Source organism: Fulmarus glacialis, unplaced genomic scaffold, assembly GCF_000690835.1.
Source record: "Fulmarus glacialis isolate BGI_N327 unplaced genomic scaffold, ASM69083v1 scaffold39268, whole genome shotgun sequence".
Taxonomy (NCBI): domain Eukaryota; kingdom Metazoa; phylum Chordata; class Aves; order Procellariiformes; family Procellariidae; genus Fulmarus; species Fulmarus glacialis.
The window spans coordinates 3715-27372 of record NW_009229571.1 but is presented as its reverse complement, the minus strand read 5'-3'; the positions used below and the strand labels follow the sequence as shown (position 1 = coordinate 27372).

The window sequence follows — 23658 nt, the reverse complement described above, 5'->3', positions numbered from 1 at the left end:
GGCTGTAAGCGTGCGTGCAGGCTGTTGTATCATCTGTGTTTTCATATGTGTGATGTAGTGCCTCTTGGCTGAGACACTGAATATTTATGTGATAGGATTGGTTGAAAAAAGTGTACTATTCCTACCGCCAGTTTTAAATGGAACACTAATGCAAATGATCTCCTCTATACTCAATAAACAGTATGTTAGGGAGGTTTCTTGAGAGTGTGAGGTGCTTTCCTTTTCAGAGGGCTGTAGAGGTTAAATATCCTACTCAGTGTCCTACCTGTTTTGTTTTTGGTTTTTTTTTTCAAGAGAAAAAACTTCCCAGATGAACACAAAAGTGCCACGTGTTGACTTCAGATAACGTGCACGGTGTCAGTGTGCACGCTCTTTGTTTAACCCAGCGGTCTAGTCCGGTGAAGGTTGAGTAGCTTCAATTGGAGATAAAGTGAACAGCAGTTCTGGTTTCATTCACCTTTCTTTACGACCCTGAGGAACATCACATGGCATGATATAACCAGGGGAAATAGCATATTTAGAGATTAAAACAAGAGCAATCCAAAATGTTCCTTACCCGTGTGCGTTCTGTTCCAGAAGACCTGTTGCAGCCATGATGCCTGTTGCAACCGTGATGCCTGACGACACACCGATGTTTGACCCAAATATTCTGCATGAGCTGGACTGGAGCGAGAACACGACGACGTTTTCTCCTGCTATTTCTCCTTTGGATCCGGGAGATGGCCTAGTTTTGAGACCACTTTGCACAGCTGATTTAAATCGAGGTAGAATCCTGTTTAATGATCATCACCAATGAAAGCTGGGTGCTGAACTAGATAATACGTATTTCTGCATGATCTCTCAATAGATTAGGATTGCTCGTTTTATCTGATTTGGGTTATTTTTATCAGTAAGGAATTTGAGCATTTGGCACCATGGATTGGTGCTGTGTTGGGTGCCCCTCAAAATTGGTTTTACTGTTTCAATAACCTCAAAGACAGTCTTAAAATTCAAGTCAAATCTTCCAAATAATCCACAGCTTCCTACTCACCACAGCTTTAGAGAAGGGAGTACAGCTGTTCATATTGTTCCCTTGAATATAAAAATAATGTGAACCAGCATATTATTCTTAGTGCGTGGAGACTTCCTCAGTTCTGTAACTTGGATAAAAAGGTTGTTCTGAACATACAGCTTAATATCGCATAATTTCAGGCTTATATTTTTCTTTCTTGAATGTACGCCTCTTCGGCACTCAAGCTGCAGTTTGCTGCTGATGCATTAGCTGATCCTTCAGCATCGCTCAAGGCGGGAGTTTGATTTTAAGATTACAGTCTAGTTCTATAATATGCAGAGCGCAGGCTTTTACATACAACTGAATTGGATGGTGCGGTGGGGGTGTTAACTCTCCAAACAGCCGTGTCGGGTTGTTCTGTGTTATTAATTGTGCGTCTCTGTCCCTCACTGAGGGTTGGTTTTCCCCCCTTCTTTTGTAACAGGCTTTTTTAAGGTTCTGGGTCAGCTGACTGAAACTGGAGTTGCAAGCCCAGAGCAGTTTATCAGTGAGTACATCATTATTTCTTGGCATTTCCGTAGAGGTTGCTGGGAACCAGAGGATACTGATGCTGACAGCAAAGCTGCTTGGGTGTGAGGCTCCCGACTGCCTGATGCCAGAGGGATTTATTAGCTCAGGTCCCCTGAGGCAGCCTTTGGCACTCAGCGTTGGATCCGGTTGCAGCTATCCCAAAGGGCTTCTTGGCTGGGACAGGCCTAAATTGTATACCTGCTTTTGAGACTGAGCTTTAGATACCTGGCAGAAAGGACTACTGGGTGATGGCTTGTTTTGGCTGAATTATTGCAGCACCGGTAGCAAGGCAGAGGCTTGCCTTTGATCATAGCTCAACAGCGTCCTGAGCTTGCTTCACAGATTGAACTGGGATGTAAGAAGACTTAGAAGTACTGCCACCTTCATCGTAGCGCCCATCTGCAGAGAGGCTGGGGAAGGAGGGTTCTCCTGACAACTAAGGAAAAGGCACTTGTTTAATTTCTGCTTTTTCCTGGTTCTGTCTCTGGGTTAGTCTGACTCCAGGGCTTTCAGGTTCTGGGGTCTTGGGCGCATCTTTCTTGTGATCCTGAACCCTGCATTCAGAATCTGTTGCAAGTGTTAGACTTAACCGCAGTTTAATCTGAAATTAACAGTGACTCTTCTGCTGTCTGTCTGCTCCCACAGAAACCTTTGAGCACATGAAGAGATCTGGAGATTACTACGTTACTGTCGTCGAAGACACAAATCTTGGACAGATTGTTGCCACGGCAACGCTGGTTATAGAACATAAGTTCACTCACTCCTGTGCAAAGGTATATTCTCTCGCTGCAGCTGTAAACTGAGGAAAAAGATCCCATCCCCAGACTCCGTGCATTTTATTTTTATGCTGTTACTGTGTGATGAAGTACCTTCTGCTGAGTCAGTGCCTTTAAAAGGCACTTTACAAAGACACTTCAAAAATATCTCACGTCCTTGGGTGCTCAGCTAAATAATAAAAGGGAGCTCTGGCTTTTCTTAAGGAAAAAAGCAATTTGATGTCTGTCCTCTTCCCCCTCCCAGTGAGCTTTTGAACTAGTCAGGCTTGGTTCTGACAGAGCAGATGGCTGAGGATCTCGCTGCTGTGGAGTCCCAGCTAGACGTGTGAAAACGGGGAGCTGGAGTTACAAACGCCTCAGCGGGGAAAGGCCGTGGTGGGACCACAGCTCCTGCTGGGTGCTGGAAGGGGCGTTACGAGCAATTCAACCACCGGAGGAGTTGTATCTGAATAGACAGCAGAAAATCCAAGCATGAAATGTAGTGCAGTAAGGAAACTAACGCCAACAGTGTTCTGTTCGACTAACGCTTCCCTGTATTTTCACAGAGAGGAAGGATAGAAGATGTAGTAGTAAGCGGGGAGTGCAGAGGAAAGCAGCTTGGTAAACTGTAAGTATTTCACCGCCTTTGCCGTTCAACAGCAGGCAGGGCAGCAAGCCCTCACCCGGTTGGTTTCTGTCCCCCCACCTTACCACGCTGACGGGCGCCAGCAAACGAGCTGGCAAAGATCGCTCGCCAGACCTCCGAGAGCAGGATTTTAACTCTGCAGGTTAGCTGCAGGGCAGCTTTGGGTTAGGAAATAAGTGCTTAGAATGAATTTTTACTACCGTTCAGTCTCCCAGCCAGACACGTGAAAGGAGTTTAGCCGGAAGGTATTGCTAGCTGGCAGAGTGCAAGCTGAGGTTCTTCTAACAGTAACATAAAATTGTCTGCAAGATGCTGGTGCTTTGTTCTTTCTTTCTTGGGATAGCAACTATCCTGCGTAGTGAAAGAAAATGCAGAGCGCTGTAAAACTTCAGTATTGTAGGTCTGATAACTTTAGCGAATTAAATGTTAATTGGTCCAGCATTCAGGGCCGTTTCATTTACCTGTTGGTTTTCTGTCTTTTTCAGATTAACGTCCACCCTGACATTGCTAAGTAAGAGACTGAACTGTTACAAAATTACGCTTGAGTGTCTGCCAAAAAATGTGGATTTCTATAAAAAGTTTGGCTATTCGGTATCTGAAGAAAACTACATGTTTCAACGGTTCTTTAATTAAGAACTTCTAGTCTTTTTTTTTTTTTTTTTGTAAAGACTGTTGGTGGAGGAGCTTGTGCTACAAACATTCTCTTCATGGAAAATTTATATAGTTTACTGCTGCAAATATAATGATCCCTATAAATAATGAACATCAAATGTGTAAATCCTGCAAAAAAAAATTACTGACGTTTTAGAAGGGTCCTTTGGGTTAGGAAATAAGCGCTTAGAACTAATTTTTACTACTGTTCAGTCTAAGTGAAGCTTTTTTGTTCTAGCTGAGTTACAAAGGACTCTTGTTAAAGGGATGGTTTTTAACCAAAGGTATATATTTTTATCTCAAATTTTTTCTTGCATTGTATTTTTCTAAAGGTTTGTGCTTCTTTTCTTGGTAGCCAAAGTACAGCTCGCGGGATTGTTCTCCTGTCTGTACTTCACGGAAGGATGACGTAGCTCGGGGAGGGATGAGGCTTCTCTCATGCAGAATTAGCGATACAGAATGGGCGTTTGTTCTGTTCTTTCCATGAAACCTCACTGAAGAGCTGTTGGTGTTAGCGTACCTGAAGTTTTATAAGCACTATTTTCCAAAACTGAACTTGTAACTATTGATGCGGGTAGGGGAGAATCCTTATGGGCTAGAATATAGCTGATGTTCCGAGTCTAAAAAGGGATGTGTACTTCTCACTGCAGGGGTCCTGCACTTTAGCTGATAACTTTGTTTTCAGGATAATTACTTGTTTTCTGACACAAAAATATAACCCGATGGTTGGCGACAGGGCAAAGGCAGACGGGAATGTCTGACAGAATACACCCCATCTTTAGCGGGGCTCTGGCTGTACTCGGTGGTTTGGGATTGGCAGTGGCTGCCTGTATCTGTAAGGCGGCAGTAATGCGTTCAGCTTCACCGAGCGCGCCCGGCCGGCTGGCTGTGCTTGAGCTCCTGAGGGCCAGGTGGGCTGTGGGTTTGCTGGTAACGGCAGAGAAACCCCCGATCCCGGTCCCGAGGGACTGTTGCTGCTTTGGAGCATCCCTCTTGCTGTAAGATTGGATAAATGATTTTTAGCACTTTTGCCAGTGATGGCAAGCAAATAATGTACAAAGCCCTGGTTCCAACAGTAGTGTTTTGTGCGGAGAGAGTGACAAATCCTACATCTATGAATAGGGCATTATGATACAGAACAGCCAGTCTTGTTTGTGAACAGTTAGGCCTTACAAAATGTTCTTTCATTGTGGTGTGGAGAGCTACTTTAAGCTGTGGTGGGGGTTCTATTTAATGTTCCTGATGGTACTCCACTCAATATAGTGTTTCCTTGGTGATGTCTGTTTAATTTATTGATTATTTTTTAAAAAAAATCTTTGTTTAAGCTGAATAAATGAAGACTGCCAAAGGTATCTGGTCTCTTTTTCATGTGGCTGTGTTGTGCCTAGCGGTAGATATCCAGAGTAAGCGCGTACCTGTTGTCTTTCAGAACAGTACTGCCTGCTGCCAATATGTTTGTTTTCCTAGACTGAAAAGAACACTTTTTGAGACTCCATGTTGACTTTAAGCATGTGTCTGATGCACATTTGCATCTTTGCAGGCATGAAGTGAGTCTTCAAAGGAAATTCTCAGCTTGTTCTGGCACTGGAGCCTTTGCCTGCAGGCACAAACCCTGCGACCAGAGGTGTGCATCCAGACAGCTCAATTGCTTACAGACATGGACACCATGCCAGGACCGCTGAGAAAGCAAGAGCAGGGCGCAGAGATGGAGACCTGCATGTCTCGGAGCCAGGATGAAGTTTCTAACCCACTTAATTAGGCCTAGGCACCCCATTTTCTTAGGGGTGTTCTCCCCTGAGGGAGAACTGGGCTCCTCCCAGGTGTGCTCTGCTGACAGAAGGTCTAAGTGCCATGAGCCCCAACTCTGAACTTTATACTGAATTGTATAAAATCAACTACTGATTTATCCTGGGCCCAAATGACTGAGGTGGATTTTTCTTGCCTGTCACAGTTTTAATTAATTCTGAATTTCCACTAATTTAAAGTGGATTGTTTGAATTCTGTGATATCTATACCATCTAAATAGCTTCAGGCCCTCATTAAGAGTTAATGAAAAGATTAGTGCAAGTGAGGAGCAGGTGATTGTGTACCCAGCTTAGATCATTGTAAAACAAACAAATTAGGTTGAAAGCTTGGTTTTGTGGCTGCATGACAATGCCTCTGCTGGGAGGAGTGCAGCTCATCACTGTCCCTTTAGCTTTGAAGAGCTCTTTGTTCTGTACCAGAGGTGACATTCCCAGCCTTGGCAGGCTACCACCCCTGTGGTCAACAGCTTCGTGTTGAGATGTACCGTCACCTGCTGCCTGTGAACAGCTAGGCTACGCTGTCAGGAGTCCCTCTGAGGGACGACTGGACTCGGTGTACTGTCTTTTACACAAGCAAAGGGTTGTGGGTGTGAGCTGCAGGGCAGAAACCATCCCGTTACCAGCAGAGGCCCTGGAAGCGTCAGCCAGCAAATGCACTGAACACCCTGCCCACCCTGGTGAACGGGAACGTCTCTGCGAAGTGCTGGGGACTTACAAAGGCCACCATGGTTTCAGGCATGGCCCAGCCAGCTGGAAGAACACCTAGTACGCAGGTATATGTATTTTAAACTGTCACAGTTCACAGGAACCAAGAACATGCCAAAAATAACAGCGTTTAACAGCAAAAGGTGGTATTAAAATTGTTATTATGCCTCTCCTAAACTGCAGAAGCCCTGTTAATTTATCTACAGTACAATTGGCTCAACAGAAAAGAGCAAGACCTCCCCCTCCCAGGGAACAAAGGAACCACAGATCTTGTTGGAAATCAACATAACATAACTACCAGTTTCTCCAGAGGTTTAGTGTCACCTCCTCCTCAGGATTTCATTTTTTGGGTAACACCTCTCCTGCCATGAGGAAGAGATCTCCAGCTCCTTCACTCTGCTTCCCCTAAACTGGCAAAGGGAACTTTAGCACCTCAACATAAGAGCTGTGGCTCCCCAAAGATCGGGATACTGCAGCTTTGTGTCTGAACCTGGGGAAGGGGGAAAGAAAAAAAAAATTCAACCTCTGCTGATACTCGAAGGCCACAGTGAGGGACCCCTGCTGGCAATTACCACCTGTGGTTTAACCCCAGTAATTGAAATACCTACTAGCAGTAAGCTCAATGAGACAGATGTCAAGAAGTTTTAAATAAAAGGCTTAATGATAGATATGAGGAAAACTAATCTCAGAATCCCTTAGGATCTGAGGCTGTTATCTGCAAGGCAGCAGACAGAGCAGAATGACTGCAGAAGCATCAGTAGGGGGTAATGGCATGAAAAAAAATTAGGCTGGTGGAAAATCCTTAGTCATGAAGCTTGTTAGTTTGTGAAAGTCTCCCCAGGGAAGTACCAGGACCCCAGTGAGATAACAGAACCAGACTACACATGAACACGCCCCTCTGGCAGGGGATAGTTGGATGAATCAAGAGTGTTCTTCCATCTGTGCTTCATCTCTGCCCCTTCACAAGGGACCCCAAGGGAGCTGAAATAGAAAGCAATTTTACACAGAAGTTCTGGTTCCCATCCTTGTTTCACCAGAAGCTCGTAGCTGGCAGCATTTGGTGAGCCATGCAAGAGACAGACATCCACAAACCCTACTGCAGCCATGTGGTGGCCTTGTGGGGTAAGTGGTGAAACATCTGAGAAGGCATTTCCCAACAGCCCTAGAAGCACGCTTTTAAAGTCAGTCAGTTAACAGCACATAATAAACCCTACAACTGCAAAACCAGCACTGCATGCTTAGCCAGACAGCTTAACACTGACAAGTTGTAGTTCTTAAGGAGGTAACAGTAACACTTCCTTTTTTCAAGCTGAAAATTTTCCATCTAAAAGCATCATACATTTCTTAAAGATTGTTTTCTGAAGGATTTGCACTGCTCCATCACCGAGGTAGGTGGCAGAGGACAGAGAGGAGTAAAGTGCTGCTGCATGCTGGTTCAGCTCCACTGAAGCTGTGAACCCTCCCCATGTGCAGCACTCCATCCCTTCACATTCCACAGGAGAAGAGGTTATTAGGCTATAAAGCCTCACCCAGCTGTCCTGGCTCAGCTAAAAGCCCTGACTTCCTGCAGCAGGATTTCCTCCTCAGGTGTCACCAACATCTGTTCCAGCAGCATGCTTTAATCCAGGCAGTAGTTTTCAAACTAACTGCTTGTAAGAGCCTTGACACAAGAGCTCAGACTTGCTCTGGAGGCACTGCCCCTCAGGGAGCCTTCCGAGGAGCTGCAAGACAAGGCAGAGGATCAGTGACTAAGAAAGATCAGCAAGTCACAGGCGTGGTCAACTTGCCTTGAATACACAAAGTGAGGCAGGACTCCTACAAAGTAAACAGGCTCCTACAAAGTAAACAGGCTCCTACAAAGTAAACAGGCTCCTACAAAGTAAACAAGCTGCTGGACAATCCTCCAGCAAAAGGCAGCATCAGAAGAGATCCTCACACTACAAAGTGGCTTCACTGTTTAGATTCATGCCTTCAAATTCAAAGATATCTGCCCTCAGAGAGTCCCCCTCAGCACAGGTCGCTCATTCCGAGGCTGACAGAGGACTTTGGCTGTTCACACACAGCCGTATCAGAGTACAGGGAGATACCTGGATGCTCAGATCCCCAACTGTCTTTTATATCAATTCAACTCTCTTGAGCTCACCTATTCCCTGTTAAAATATAGTCTCATTACAAGCTCAGATTTCCCAAACACACAAATTCTTCTAATAGCTTTGTAATTCGCTCAGTCACCACAGCACTCTACAGCAGCCATCATTTCATTCAACTCTTTTATGCAACAGGCCGATTGGCAAATAAAGCAGAGATGCAGAACTGAGACTGTACTTGCACAACCAGTGGTTATCACAGTGCTTCTGAGAAGGGAGAAGAGTTAAAGCTGCACAAACTGCCTTGGCAATTCCCAATTTGAAAACTTTAAAGCACTGGTAAGTCCATGGCCTTAATTGACTCTAATGCTTTAGAAGAGCTGAGGTGAATCCTTTAGGTCTTGATACTATTACGGCCAGTGCTTTGGGCCTCAGTTTTCAAACACCAACCCAGTTTTTACCTCTATTGTCTTACAAAGGGAACTACTCCTTCAATACTAGTTTGAAGATGCACTATTCTAGTAGACAGATGGACCATACTTATTCCACTTAAATCAACCTATAACTAATTTAACAAGCAGCTTTTTAATGCTACCTAAAAGAATCATTCTTGATGTGTGTAAAATTGGTAGCTGCCCCCTATATTAATTCAGCACATGACTATTTTATTAAGTAATTAATCAGTACTCTGTTAAACTTTAACCTGTATAAAACAAGGTGAGATTTTTAGAACAGTATTTTATCTTAAATTGGTCTGAGTGTCAGTCTCAAAATAATTCAGTATATAATGAGGTTTTATAACAAGGTAAGGAGTTAAATACTGATTAGATCACCACTGTTGCTCAATTGCCAGTAGTAGGGCAGAGTGCAGTTCATAAAGTGCATTTCTACAAGCATGACCATAATATATACTGAGAACAAGGTGAATTTTAGCAAACTTTTTCTTTACTAAAGTCTCTTGTTATAAATTACACAAATAACTTTATAAACAAATCCCCCCAGCTTGCATTTTGTTTAAAGTAATAACTTTATATCATACAAATAAAGAAATTTCAAGTATGAAAAGTGCATTATTGCAATAATACCTCTTTGCAAGTCCAAAAATCTTGGTTTAGAATAAAACTGTAAAGTGTAAAAAAGGAGTAAAACAATCAGTGCCATCTATTCATTCAAGAAGTCCAACATCTTAAAAATGATGCTTAGTGTGTTGCAGAGGCAGATTTACATCTGAAAGCAACATGTAATTGAAAAGAAGCTATGTGTGTGTTCATCATTTTGCATTATTAATTCTTTTTCCCTAGCTTTCTTCACTTTTCTTGGCAGGAATTCGCAATACAAACAGTGCTTGTCCTCAGATATCATCCGTTCTGTGCTGCTGCCACTTGCATGGTTCCAAGCTCTTCATCCTCTTCATGCATTCGCTTTAAACTTCCTGCAAAAGGCAAAAGATCAGCTCTAACAATACACAGCTGTAAGTAGGACTACAGGGCAGTTGTTACTGTCTTCTTGCAAGGACTCTACCCTTTGAAGGCATTCAGCTTTTGGACAGCCAGTTGCTGACAGCACTCTTCTTCCCTTGCACTTCTCCCCATGGAAGAGAAATTTCCTAGAATCCACCATTTTTGCACTGCCTTTACATGTCCCCCCAAACTCCATTTTCACTGATCTTTAGCAGGGGTTGCTACTGGCACACCTCTATATGATTAAAGTAACATTTTTCATGCCCTAATCCCCTGTTACCTTTTTAAAGGCACAGCAAAAGGTTTTTTCAGAGCAACGGCCTTAATTATAGGGGCAGCAATTATGTCATGAACATTGGCTGCTTTCAACCTGTCACTCTTGATTCCTCTGGGGAACTCAGGGTTTTTGAAGGACAGGGAGAGGCAGGGCCCTTCTCCAGTATGGTATGGAAGTGCGGACAACACCACAGGAAAGTTCAACCATAAGAGAACAGAATATTTAAGTACTGCATACTGAAGTTTGAACATGGCTTGCACACCAACTGCAGCCATCCCCTTCCCAAAAGTTTGAGATTCTGGAGGTTTACTTAGGGAGTGCAAAAGTCACCTCACAACACCAGGTAAGACAGGCAGCATCACACACAACAGGAGAGGCTTCTGACCTGTAGTACCAGGTGGAACTGAGAGGGATCTCTCCAACTGCAGTGGTGACATCATCTGGATGGTTAATTTTGCTAGATAGATGGCTTCATATTCCTGAAAAAGTTTAATAATACATATTGCTATTAATTTGGCATAATGCTTTGTAAGGACGAGAAGGACTAATTCAGAGAGTTCATTAGGATGGACTAGAGATCATCTTATAGTAAGGCAGAGATTTTAGAGGAGAATTCTTTGTTGCTTTGACGTGAGCCACAAAAACTGTCAGGATGACAGAACAAAAGAAAACTTAAAGGATGACAAGAAATGGCTTGAAGGAAGAAAGTCAACTTTCATTAAAAAAATTCTGTGAGAATGCTCAGAGAACTCATTGTTGCTCCCAGAAGGCAATTCAGACAGTAGAAACAAACCAAACTTAGAATACTGTAGCTTCAGAGATTTGTTACAAGGACAAACCATACATGGCCTTGAAGTTGCATTCTAGTGACTTGTCACACTTTCAGTGCTACACAACAACTCCTCGCAGGAGTTACTTTAAAAAAAAAAAAAACACACACCAAACTCAGGAGATATTCATCTCCTGATGAATCACCTTGCTGCCAGCCACCTAAGTAATAGCAAGACACTGCAAATCTGTTTCAACACACTGTCCTGATGTTTGCCTACTATTCACCCTATAGACTCCTGGAATATGATAAAGCAATTTCATGATACTGCTGTTTGCCGTTTCAGACTCATGAATTTCATCACCTATGAATGCAAGTGTGAAGAATCATCACTAATGTGTGCCACAATACTCACTTTGCAGCTTCCTTAGCCACCAATTAACCTGTTTCAGAGCCTCTTAATCACTGCAAAACCCATGATTTTTTTCTCCTCCATTCCTGGATTTGCTTTGTCTAAAGCTTAAGTCTAATGAACTAGGGTACCCACTCATCTTCCTCCCAAACTCTACTATAGCTTCTGACATTTACTTGAAGCATATTTTTACAGTAAATGGTAAGCTTAAGTAGAAATAGCTGTTTTGCAGGAAGATGATTCATCAAATGGCTTTTGAGTTACAACCAGAAAAAACAAAAAGTCACCTGAAGTTGATGGACAAATCCAGCATTAGGATTAATACAGAATCTTCTTTCTTGAACATAAGTAAATGCGTCCCTTAAAAAGAGAAGGGGAGAGCAAATACTTCAGTGGAAAACAGACTGTGACAAAAGTCTCTGTGGTTTCAGGAGTCTTCCTTCCGATTATCAGTTCTTAGGAAACACACAACCTCTAAGCGCTCCTCAGAACTGGTCTGTATAACTGAAATTGTTTGGGCAAAATAGGAAGCAGTAGTTGTAAAACACTATTTGCCCACCCCCACCTCCTCTCTTCAGCTTGCTGGCCTGTTTTCAACACACTACTTAGAACAGCTTCTGGGGGCCTCTCCTATAGACTGATGCCTTGTTGTAAAACTATGCAGGCTGGTATCCTGTTTCCATTAGCAGCAGGTACCTACTTCTTCTTAAAGAAAGGAGGTAAACAAACCTGCAGTGAAGTGAAATGGAACAATCTGCCCCATGTAAAGTCTTCACTCAATCTCAGTAGGTAACAACTGGCTTACGCATCAATACACAACTGTTTACGTTCCCTCCAAAATTATTTTTCACTTACATCACTTGAATTAAAAAAATGAATACCTACAGATGTATCAGACTCCTTATCTGTACTAAAGTACTCTCTCACTTCAGCCTTTTCAGACAAATGGTTAACTACATGACCACGCTCTGTTCTTACCTGTACTTCACCCCAAATGTTTCCATTATGTATGCGATAACTAAGGCAGCACTGAAAAGAAACAAACAAACAAAAAAAATCAGTAAAATACATTTCCATTTTTTAAAAAAATTAATAAGCAGGACGGATAGTTTCCTACCTTCTAGAAATCCCTGCATTTCCATGGACAAGAACTTTTCCTGAGAAGGAGAGAAAAAAACAACCAACCATACTTATATAGACTGAAGAAAATTCTTTGAAATGTAGTTTTGCCTTGTTATGGAGAACTACACAGTAGCAAGGTACATCCTAAGAATAATAGGTGTGTCTTGCTTCACTCTAGATTACTAACTACACTCTGTCCACTACTGCCCTGGGGTACAGAAGCATGGATTTCTGCTCCTCTGAGGATTTTGAGTAACAGAATCTGCATTCCAGGACCACAATGCAGATTTAAGGCCCTACGTTAGAGGGGACAAAAAAACCCTCATGCACAGAACACAGTTGTGTTTAAAGTGAAAAAAAAAAAAACCAACCAAACCAAAACAAAAAAACCCCACACAACACAGATATACAAAGAGGTTTGTTTTCCAGTCAGAGGCAAAAGGAAAGAACACTTTGCTCTAAACTTGTATAATATAGTTCAAGTCAAGCACGATAAACCCCCAAATTTAAGAAAACCTCATACTTAAGAGCCTCTAATACATACCACTAAGTTGGTTTTAAAGCTTTAACAACAATGGATTAGTAAATGAAGGAAAAAAGTTAATATGATTTTACCTCCACTTTGTAAACTTCCATCAATAAATTCTTTAGTCTAAAAAGAAAAAAAATTACAAGACTCAAAGTTTCAGATTATTCTAGATGTTACTGCTACTTGCATTTAAATTTGGTAGAATTTTTGTATCAGTCTTTATATACAGTGACAATAATGCTCTCAGTTTATACAGACTTAGACATCACTTCAACTGGACATTTATATTTCTTTTGTACTTTTAACTATCCATAAAATTGTCAGTGAAAAACTAGTATGAAGCCAGAAACAAAAATGCATAAAAATCCAGTACGTGTGCCTTTTACAATCTCTATGTCACATGTTACGCCACTATAATAAAAAGTAACTTCCAAACATCTTTGCTTAACAGTGGGGGGGCTGAGGGGGAACGCACACACACACGCATCAACACCAATATGGCCTGGACCACACTATTGACACCTGTGTCTTCCTAGAAGTTCTCCAATGATCTTTTCAGTTATAAAAGTAGGTCTAATCAATCTATAAGGTGAGACGTGATGTAGTGAGGTCTGTGGAATACTGCCAGGTTGAAACAGATGACTAGATGAAAAGCAAAAGCTAAATAATTTATAGTGGGGAAAACTCAGATTAAACTCTTCAAAATATACCAACACAGAGCTACTAAGATGTCAGTAACTGCGAGGTCTGCAAAGGATGTTGTTTGCTCAAATGGCATTATACTTCAGAAAAGCTGCAAGCCATCAACTGATTTGCCTTCTTGTTCTGCAAAAACATGACCACCTCTGCCACATACAGGGAAGCCAGAAGAGCTTTTTGGTGGGGGAAGGAACAAAATGTTTTTCCTCTGTTGCAAACTAACCTAAAATAAGGATACAAAACCACGGCTCAAAACTCAGGGTTTATTCTCTTTCCAAATGCCAGTTTGCAATGGATACTGCTTAACTTAAAGTTACTTTTTAATTCCTCTATAGTAAACACGTTTCAAGGTGCTGTAAAACTTAGTTACACCAACTAGTTACTATTTTCTGCTGAATTTTAGTATTTGATACAGGAAATGTAAATACTCCTGGGCTCAAAAAATAAGTTTCCTACAGGCCAAGGGTTTCCAAAATAACTAGCATTCTCCCATGACCTGTTTTCTTTTTGTTTTGAGACCAGTCTTTTTTTTTTTTTTTGAGACCATAATAAGATACATCTCTTACAACTCTGCCTCAGTTTCTATACTTGTAAAAAGGAGTTAATCACACTTACTAAAGTGGCAATAATTAGGTCACTTAAGAGTTCTCAGCCCTTCTAGGTGCCTCAGGCTGGGTATCCCAAATTTGAAATTTGGTGTCTGTTAGTTCAGAAAACCTCTTACTGGGCAATTCCATTCCCAAATCATTCACATTAACACGCAAATACTTACCATAGGGAAAAATCGTATTATATTCTCAACTGGATTATCTGCAATATCCAAGACTAAATACCTACAATGAAAACAGTTGCTATGAGTACACAATAACACTGAGTTGCTGCCACCTGTACACACACAGCTGATTCAACCCTGCTACAATACCCAAACCTGCAGAAGGAAGCCAGCACTACTCTCCCGCCTTTACTTTCTGGTCTGAGATCCAGAACATCTACAAACAAGCAACCTCTGGAGCTGTCCTTACAAGGAAGTAAGCGAGGAACCTCCGCCAACATCCCCTGACAAAAGCACCTCTCGGAGTGGAAGAAATTCACAAGTGCTATGTTACAGGTGACTCAACTCTCTTTGAAAGCAGTGTATTACATACTCACATGCTCCCCATCGGTTTGTAAACACGGGCCAGTGTTCGTTTCTGGGGCTCCTTTTCAGAGGTACACACATTCTGATTAAGTTACCTCAAATGTTCTATTAGCAGGACAAACTGTACTCAGAACTAACAACTTCAAAACTGAAGACAGTCACTGTAAACTAATGGATACTTCTCATTTGCAGTGCTGTCTATGTCTAGAGTTGAATGGATGAATAAACTTCATGGTTTGGATTTAAGAGTCTTCCTACACCTTAGCACGTTTTTCAAATACTTTTGACAATGTGAAAATATTTGGAAAGAACACCAACATAAAAAAAGTCTCCTTAATACAGAATAAGATGTTTAAGAGTAAAATCTTTCATTGTTGCAGTTCTGCATGTTATGATCATTTCTCACCTAAATAACTGTTGGAAGTTTGGTTTAATAAAGTTTGCTTCAATGTTTTGCCGTATGCATATTACATGGGTTATGCCATGTTTCTGAAGTATAGGTAGCTGTGGAAAAAGAAAAAAACAGATTTTTTCTATAGCACAGTAATAAAAAGAAAAGCTATACTTAAATACACAATAGGGCTATATCATGTCCTCAAAGAAAATCGGAGCTAGTTTTCTAATATTCAAAGCACACTGAAAAAGTTTGTCTTTCAAAAAGACAAAACATAACCACTAGGAGCTGCAAGAAAAAGCATTCCTAACAATGATAAAAAGAACAGACAGTAAAGGCAGCATTCAATGAGCTTGTTTGTCTCTGCCCACCTTTCACTTTCATGCCTGAAATCGCATGTCCCCACACGATGTAGTAATTTTCAGCTAGCATTGGATTCTTGCTGGAATCAGACCCATTGAAAGTACGATCACTTAAAGCACGAGGCAAGCTTGCGGATACAAGCTTTGCCTTAGCAGTGCTTGCCTTTATTGTAGATGCAATTTACCTTATTTTACTGCATATGTGTGAGTTCCCAGTTCTGATTTGTATTGCAACACTTTAGCAAAGGAAATAGATTGCCTGATCAGCAATGTGCAAGCCTCAAACGTTTTACCTTTTTCTAAGAAAAATTATATTCAAGCTTAACTATAAGACTCAATTTTAATACAAAAAGCTCACACATGAATGCTCGCTGCAATTAGGGTGCAAGTCACTTCAAACTTGCATTTTTCTGTGGTTTAGGTAAAGGAGTAGGTAAAGCTGACTAGCTGAATTGAGAGAGCATGCACAACTTCAAACCACATGAAAAAAATCCATCAGGGCTCTCTTTCATTTTTCTCCTCAAGAACCCTTTAGCTCACGAGATTGTTAAGGAAAACATAGCCTTGTAAGTGTCAACTGCCCCAGCATGTGCCTGAGGCGGTAGTTCAGGTTCACTCTGGAAAGGGGAGGCATCAACACCGGCCCCAGTCAGATAATCCTGCAGGCTAAATGCACCATCCCATAAATGCACCATCCCATAAATGCACCATCCCATAAATGCACCATCCCATAAATGCACCATGTATTACTTATACTCTGGCATCTTTCATGTTCCAGTTCAAGATTGCAACCAAACTTACACCTATGTAGAAAACACTTGAACATAGCGCCACAGTAACAAATCACCACAGCAAAGTTTCCGTATGAGACACTATTCTGAAAATCATACCTTGCTTTTCATAGCTGCAGAATATGGGCCTAAAAATAACCCAGGTAAAATTTCCTAGGGGGGGCAGAAAAACAGACATTTAATACCAACTCAAAATTACTTGAAATAAGACATTGCACTCAACTCAGACTATGGCCATGGAAATAAGTAATTTACATATTAGTGAGAGATGTGCTATCAAGTGTCATTTATAACAGGACAAGGGGAAAAAAAAAAATCAGTTTGGCAAAATAAAAGAAACATGATCTTTGTGCAGGAGATCTTGTTTTGGAACAGGAATCAAGTCCTTTATTTGGACTAAGTTCCAATTTGATTACTACATCTTACCCAGCCCCAGATCAAATGAAGGGAACTCTAACTTTGTTTATAATCCTGTCTTGCAATTAATTCCAAATCGCTCTCACGGAAAAAGACATATGGTAAGTCTTCTAGCTTTGTCCTACTAGTAGGAAAATACCAATTTTTAACCATTTATCTCCCCACCAATAAAGACATGGAGGTCTGTAGATCTTATCTTGTGCAAAGATTTGGCTGCCATCATGGTAGAAAAATTGTCCAGAGCTCCTACTTGAGAACACTTATTTCCAACCAAATTTCAGTTAAAAAGCAAGGCTCCAATACATTTTCAGCAACCATCTCCTAAAAACATTCATGAAAGCAAAAATACAGTACTTGGGGGATTCTGAAGAAAAGGATAATATTACCATTTTTTTTTTAGTACTTGCACAACTGAGATCCAAGCACACCTGCGCTCTAAGCTGGCAATTGTCGCACACCTCTCCCATGGTGCTGACTGACACTTCACTCCTAAAGACTGATTTTGATACCAGCTCTTTTGTAGGGCACTTTCTTTTTCTTACTGAACGCACCATGTGTTTTGACTCAAATGGTAAATGAAAGTATGTCATACCTGCATCTCCCTCCTCATGGGATAGGTCCAATCCTTAAAATAAAACAAAAAATAATTATATAGGCACATAAAGGGAAAACCAAATTCAGACTGAGATCTTATGTAAAACAATCAAAATCATATTTTCTGCAGATTGTACAAGCTACCTGCTACGCAACAGGCACATTGCTTACGCTTACTGCTAACTCTCCACACGGATACCAGTAACACTCAAGTGCAAGGAACACTACTTTGAAAGCTAATGTGAAGAAACTTCAAGGACTCTACATCATCAGTGATGAAGCCTGTGCAGAACAGCCTGTGTGTTGTACATCCACACCTCAGCTTTCTGCTTACAAGCTTCCCTCTAGAGTGGGGAGAAAAAAAGAAAAAAGAAAAAAGCTTTAGAACATTCTGTACTAGCCACAGAAGCAAAAACATTTCTTTGACTGGTACATTCCTACAGCCACTGAAAAAACAGTTAGAAGATAACAAGTATAGCAGGTAACTCCCTTAAAATCTACACTGCCTCACCTAATGCATTCAAACTAACTTTATTTTGAATATTCAGGATTTAGCTTTAACAATTCTAGAAATTTATGTTCTCCGTGAGCACAGCAAGGCCTTCAAGTGAACTTCCACTTTTCTGCATCCTAGACAGTTACCCTGGGAAGGATCCTTGCACAGTAAACACATACACTCACGTTCAGCCACAAGGACACAATACTCCTTGTCGGTTAATTTACAGCTAGCACTTCACACCCTTCCACAGAATCTCAGACCCTCAAGTCTGTGAGGGTTCACCACTCAGGAAGCACCCCTTCCCAGCTGGCTATTTACTATCATCCAACTCAATCTATCAGAACTGCCCAGAGCAAATGCCAGGATCAACATTTTCATCCTTTGCTCCATTTTACAGAGCTGCCAAAGCTGAACAGAAAAATGCTCAGGCAGACTCTATTCCTGTCTTTCCTTCTTTACAACTCCCACTGTCCTCTATTAACAGGCTCTTACTCATTCTTTGACCCTCACACACGAAGGAGTTGTATCTGAGATCACAGTTACCAGCTGGAGAAAAAAAAAAAGGAAATAGTCAAACATATCAAATCAAATAGACTGCATACATTTATTTACGTAACTTTGTTGTTTGCTCCACACACACCGACAGCTAAGAAAAAACTTTGCCATATGTCGTTCTTGTTATGTTCCAATCTCCTCAAAACTATGTGCAAGTTAAACTCTAAATATTCCACCTCTGAAGTGAGGTCAGGATTACACCAAGAAAGATCCAGGCCCTTAAACTACAGCACTGTCCACCTTAGCACCTGCAGTTGTACCGGTAGCATCAATTTCACATTAACCCTCTTTTTACAAAGACACACAAGAAAAATCCAGTGCTTCCCCCAGACACACAGTTGCACGCTGAGGTTTTGCTAGCTCTTGGTAGTGGAATTAGAAAGGATTTTAGTATCAGTAAAGTTATTCTGGAAACCACTTGAACTGAATCTGGGACAGCATTTCTGAGAAAGCAAACAAACATTAAGCCACTCAAAACAATTCTTTGAATACTACCTAAAATGGTAGTACAAACAGGGAATTACAATGCACTGAAATGGTCTTTGCTAAAGACACAGAGAGGTAGCTAAATTATTTCTGCATGTTCCAGCTGTAATAATAAAAGCTCCTGGTAGTAGAAAGTAGAAATCCTGAGACAAAAGGATGATATTTATAGAACTGTATCCTTTGAAGGTTGACCCAAGAGTGTTTTACCATAACCCTGTTGTCTCACCGCATATACAAAAGCATAATTCACTCATCAAAAAGCAAGAAAACGCCAGTTTTGTCCAAGTATAAAAACAATAGTAAGAGCAATAAACTCTGAAAAGCTTAAGCTATACTCCAGGAGCATACAAGCGCTTAAGTGGGTTTATTACTCTATTTGTAGAATTTAAAAGCCTTAATCTGGAGCATAATGAAAACAAATTCATCACTACTTTGGTCAAGGGGACTTAACAATACATTACAAATATTCCTTTCAAATGCATTAGAAGCAGGAAATTGTGTTAGTCCCAACAGCTGTAAGCTGTGCAAAATAAGTAGGCAAGAATTTAGCAATATACAGTCCAAAGGAAACCAAAACCCAAAAGACAACAGATGCCACAGATGTTCTGAACAAGAAAAAAATGTCAGTATTGGCTCCAGACATTAGTCTTCAATAAGCCAAAAAGGTACAGTTTCCAATGGGATTTAGTCTGCAAAATAAGTATCTGAAAGATAATGTATAAAGAAAACATTTAATCTGAGACAAGTACACAAGCTACTGAAAGAGTGATTCTGCAGATTTCCTGACAGCCCTCCAAGGCTTTTAAAACTAACAATGCAAGATTATTCAAACATTATGCAAAATTATGTAAAAAAAAAAAATCTATTAATGTAGACTGAACCCAAGCAGAGGTCTCATTTTAAGAAACTCATTCACCAACCGTGTTTTCCACACTGTCTGAAGCACCCAGCAGACAAATAACAACTGAAAGTTTCTCTTTTTATGAGACCAAATACAAGAATTTTGCTAAGAAAACAACTGATGATGCCACAGCTGGATAGAGTAACAGCACTCCTTGCAGCTAAGTACTTGGTAGGTTCTACAGAGTAAGAGACAACTCACTGGAAGACATGATCTTCAGTACTCACAAGACAGAAAAGTAAGGAGAAGGAATGCAAAAAATAATCCCCACAATTCCAAAGTTTTCAAGAGGAGCCACTCACCTCTGACAGATTTTCCCAAACTAGACTGTGATTCACTGACAGACAAGTTTAAAAGATACCTCAGCTGTTTCGCTGAGGGGGTTCACAGCACATATCTGCCGTATTTTGTATTCGCACAAATGAAATGCCAAGGGACTATCTAAAGCACTTCAACTACTGTCCTAGAATGGAGCAACCAGCAAGAGAAAAGGGAACAAATCATGCTTCAAAGCCCTCCCTTCCCCATCTACAGCCAATCTCTAGCTGAAATAAATTGAAGATATGAATGAATAGGTGAAACGTGCCTACATTACAAAGAGCTTCTTGGTAACCAATATCCAAACCACATCAAGAGTTACTCTGCCAACAGTTATGGTTATTTTGTCAATATTTTGCCATAGCTATACCTGTTCTTCTTTTTGACATGTGCAAATGTACCTACATGTGGACTTTTTCCTGAAAGGGTGACCTTGGCTAGGGCTTAATATAAAATTAATAATATAAATTTTTTAATTAGTTTAACAGCCCTGACATTGAGACTTGCCTATGCTCAAGATCTGCACAAAAACAAAGACTGTGGTTTTTAAACACAGCACCACAACTTACCTTATGCAACCTGCATATGCCTCACCAGAAGGAATGTAGTGAAACAGACAGACATCACTTAACTGGCCCCTAACCAACAGTTTAAGTCTGAAGACCATCTAATTTTCACAGATAAGAGGTATATCCTAGCCGGTCTTTGCCGAAGCTCAGCTTTGGTTGAAAGGCAATCCGCAGTACTGCACTTTCATTATTATGGTTAAACTCCTACTGCCTTATAATTAGTAGAGCCTGCAAACCACGGACTGCCCTAGATGAAGGAAGAAGCTCTCAAAGATGCTGAAAAAGACACCAGTAAAATAAATCAAATCAGTAAAGAAGGAGAATCCAACATCAAGAAGTATCTTTTCTAGGTTTTAGCTGCTGCCCCTTATCTGCTCAGCATCACTGGGCATCAGCCACCATCTGCAATGACTCTCCCTGCTTTCAAGACCATTACTCAAGTCCTTTTGAAAAGCTGCATGCAACTCCCAGTAAAACCTTCCTGACCACTCCAGGTTTCTGACCCTTTTCCAACACTCAGACAGTTCTTTTGTTGTTGATTAATAGCATCACTTACCTTTCTGTACGGATTTCTCTTCCCGTCACAATTCATCACAGCAAGAATTCTGCATGATTGATCGTTCCTCGTGTACCTCAAAAATCTAGGGCTGTCAGAATCCTCTTGCCTAAAGTTGTTTCCCTGTCTAGTGGAATATTCATATAAGCTATAACACTCAAAAGTCTCTCCTCCAAACCTGGTACAACATTCTTCCGCAAGTTGTGAAATCAAAGCTGAAGACAACTCTTACGGCAATGACAGCCGCACATTCTGCTGACCTGCTTCAATTCCTTCATCTGCTCTGGCCAACTGATCTCTTGCCTATAACTTTGTACCACTCTGTATAGGAAATTAAAATTACAGCTGAACAGTGTTATATCAGAACAGTCAGAAGGCATGATTATATTAACTGCCAACACTACTATCACCCCCCCTTAGCAGGCTACAGCTTGGATTGTGGATGGGTCCTGATCCCTTAACGATTACCTTGACACAAAAGCTTTATGCTTAATTCTGAGGCAGTTTTAAGTCTAATTTACACAATGAAACGCAATCACATCTTGGTTTTGAAAGTATTTTAGACAATACTTTGAAAAAAAAAAACCTCCCAGCTGATGTAGTCCAACAAAAGGGCGGGAGGGGGGATGTTATCATTAGAGACCTGCACAGAAATAAGCTAGTTACACCAATGGCCTTTGTAAAATAGAACAATTGTCAAGAGAAATCATGAAATACTAAAGTAGTAATAGCACATACTCATTTGCCATCTTTTAATACGAAAACAGACAAACTAAATGAAGTACTGAAAACATATTCAAGGAAAATATTTTAATATTATTGAAACCTGTCGTGTCTATCACTGTGAAGCATGCTACTTTAAGGGACTCAAAATTAGCTACAAACAAGAATGAAATGAAAGGCTGTGTCTTCAGTTTCAGTCATGCTCCATGTTCTTGGACAGTTATTCCAGTTAGAAACATTTTTATATATATGTGTGTGTATTTTTTTATACATATAGAATTATTTCAGTTGGAAGGGACCTACAACGATCATTTAGTCCACCTGCCTGACCACTTCAGGGGTAAATATTTTTTTTTTTTTTTTCAGGTAGAAGTCCTAATGCAAGCGTATAAAATATAAAAAATTAAATCCAGTCTTTTTGTTCACTCAAGATGTGGGCATGCCACTAACAAGAACAGAGCTATGCGAACAAGGTTAAGGAAGGCTTTAACAGTACTGCTAACCCAAAGCAGTGGCTGGTTAAAGGATGAGGTTACATTCCCACCCTTGCACAACTGTTTAATCCTATGGTCACCACGCTCAGGAAACTATAATGGCCCAAAACTAACAGCTTTTTTAGCAAAGCTGGTTGTCTATCAAGCAAGCTCTCTGCTCCAGGTCACCACAGGTCAGACAAGCATCAGGACAAATCCGGTGACAACACCGGACGGTTGGCAGGACGGGTAAAGCCACTTTTTAGCAAAGCCAGCTATTAGATGGGCTTTGCTGTAATGGCAAGTCCCCCCTCGGTCACAGATCCCACTTCGGTCAGTCTCAACAATGGTAAACATGGGCTGGGAAGCAGTGTTTAACAGTGTTTTCTGTGTATTTGTAAAGAGTACTTGGACAATGGGAAGTCCTCATCATACAGACATTTTTACTTTTGAAAATACAAAGGAATAAAAAAAGCAGGAAAGTGGAGAGAAAAAACAATAGCAGGTGGGAATGACAGAGCACACAGAGGAAGGAAGAAGTGTACAACAGGAAAATAAAGGTTATTTTGGCAAAGAGAAACACAAGCCACGGAAAAGGCTAAATCGTAGACTAGGGCAACTAAATGGAAAGTAGAAACATAATACTGGTAAGAAACAAATGTTTCTTATTTGTCCCATTCTGTAACACTGGTCCAAAGATACCCCTACTAGCTTGTTCAATACCAAGTAGCACACGGGATCATCAGCACTGGCTTTTATTAAAGCGCAATAAAGGAGTAAAGGCAGAATTCTTCAGCTTATATGAAACACGTAGCCAAATGGCAGGACTGCCACACTTTGTATTATTTTCTTTTTAAATAGACTTGCACAGAAGCTGAGACTCATCTGAATTTTTTCTAGTAGTTTTTTTCCTGCATTCACCCCACGGCAATTCTACCCACTACAATGAATCTTGATGATTCACTTTTTACGAAGAATCTGTAGAATGTGCACTAATGAACACGTTCTACCAGTAACTGGTTGTCTGGGACCAGGATACTGGTAAAGGAAAAATTCTATTCAGATTGTTATTACAATTGTTTATAATGGTGTAAGTACGTCCTTTTTCATGCCTTGTTTTTCTTTTTTTCCTCTTTTTTATTTTAACTACAGTCTATTGTGTCGGGCTATACTGAGACAGCCAAGGACCATACAGATCTCTCTACAATCCTCATTTAGATAAAACCCCCATGCTCTAAGTCCCCAGTTGTACAAACTGCTCCAGTTGTGAGCCACCTTCACGTCTGTGTGGATGCCCACGCGCTTCAACAGGCTTCCCACGACTGGCAAGACTGCTCAACTTCAGCTGCCACCGTGCACTTCTTTTGATATATGCAAAGTAGTTGGGTAGTATCCCACAGAGTT

General features: G+C 40.9%; 2 protein-coding genes across 3 annotated transcripts; one reads left to right on the top strand and one right to left on the bottom strand.

Annotated features, from left to right (window-relative positions):
• The first annotated feature begins 562 nt into the window (after positions 1-562).
• Positions 563-3912, top strand: GNPNAT1 (glucosamine-phosphate N-acetyltransferase 1). Its single transcript, XM_009583899.1, has 5 exons — positions 563-764; positions 1476-1538; positions 2207-2334; positions 2883-2944; positions 3448-3912. The coding sequence occupies exons 1-5, from the start codon at positions 593-595 to the stop codon at positions 3593-3595; spliced, it is 573 nt and encodes a 190-aa protein (XP_009582194.1). The 5' UTR covers positions 563-592; the 3' UTR covers positions 3596-3912.
• A 5233-nt stretch (positions 3913-9145) lies between these two features.
• On the bottom strand, positions 9146-21094 carry STYX (serine/threonine/tyrosine interacting protein). 2 transcript variants are annotated; one of them, XM_009583897.1, is made up of 11 exons: positions 21059-21094; positions 17173-17205; positions 16263-16316; positions 15023-15120; positions 14251-14311; positions 12866-12902; positions 12246-12285; positions 12107-12157; positions 11416-11488; positions 10333-10426; positions 9146-9642 (listed from the first exon to the last, which is right to left on the bottom strand). In XM_009583897.1, exons 1-11 carry the CDS (start codon positions 21092-21094, stop codon positions 9569-9571), a joined length of 651 nt encoding a protein of 216 aa, XP_009582192.1. In that variant the 3' UTR covers positions 9146-9568. The 2 variants fall into 2 exon arrangements, with proteins under 2 accessions (XP_009582192.1, XP_009582193.1); XM_009583898.1 differs by lacking the exon at positions 21059-21094 and adding an exon at positions 17492-17503.
• Between the last annotated feature and the right edge of the window lie 2564 nt (positions 21095-23658).

Coding starts and splice junctions, on each gene's coding strand:
- GNPNAT1 (XM_009583899.1), top strand. CDS start 593: ATGATGCCTGTTGCAACCGTGATGCCTGACGACACACCGATGTTTGAC. Junction 765..1,475: donor CACAGCTGATTTAAATCGAG/GTAGAATCCTGT, acceptor CTTTTGTAACAG/GCTTTTTTAAGGTTCTGGGT. Junction 1,539..2,206: donor AAGCCCAGAGCAGTTTATCA/GTGAGTACATCA, acceptor CTGCTCCCACAG/AAACCTTTGAGCACATGAAG.
- STYX (XM_009583897.1), bottom strand. CDS start 21,094: ATGAATTGTGACGGGAAGAGAAATCCGTACAGAAAG. Junction 11,489..12,106: donor ACATTTGGGGTGAAGTACAG/GTAAGAACAGAG, acceptor TCTCTTTTTAAG/GGACGCATTTACTTATGTTC. Junction 9,643..10,332: donor AGTTCCACCTGGTACTACAG/GTCAGAAGCCTC, acceptor TGCCTTTTGCAG/GAAGTTTAAAGCGAATGCAT.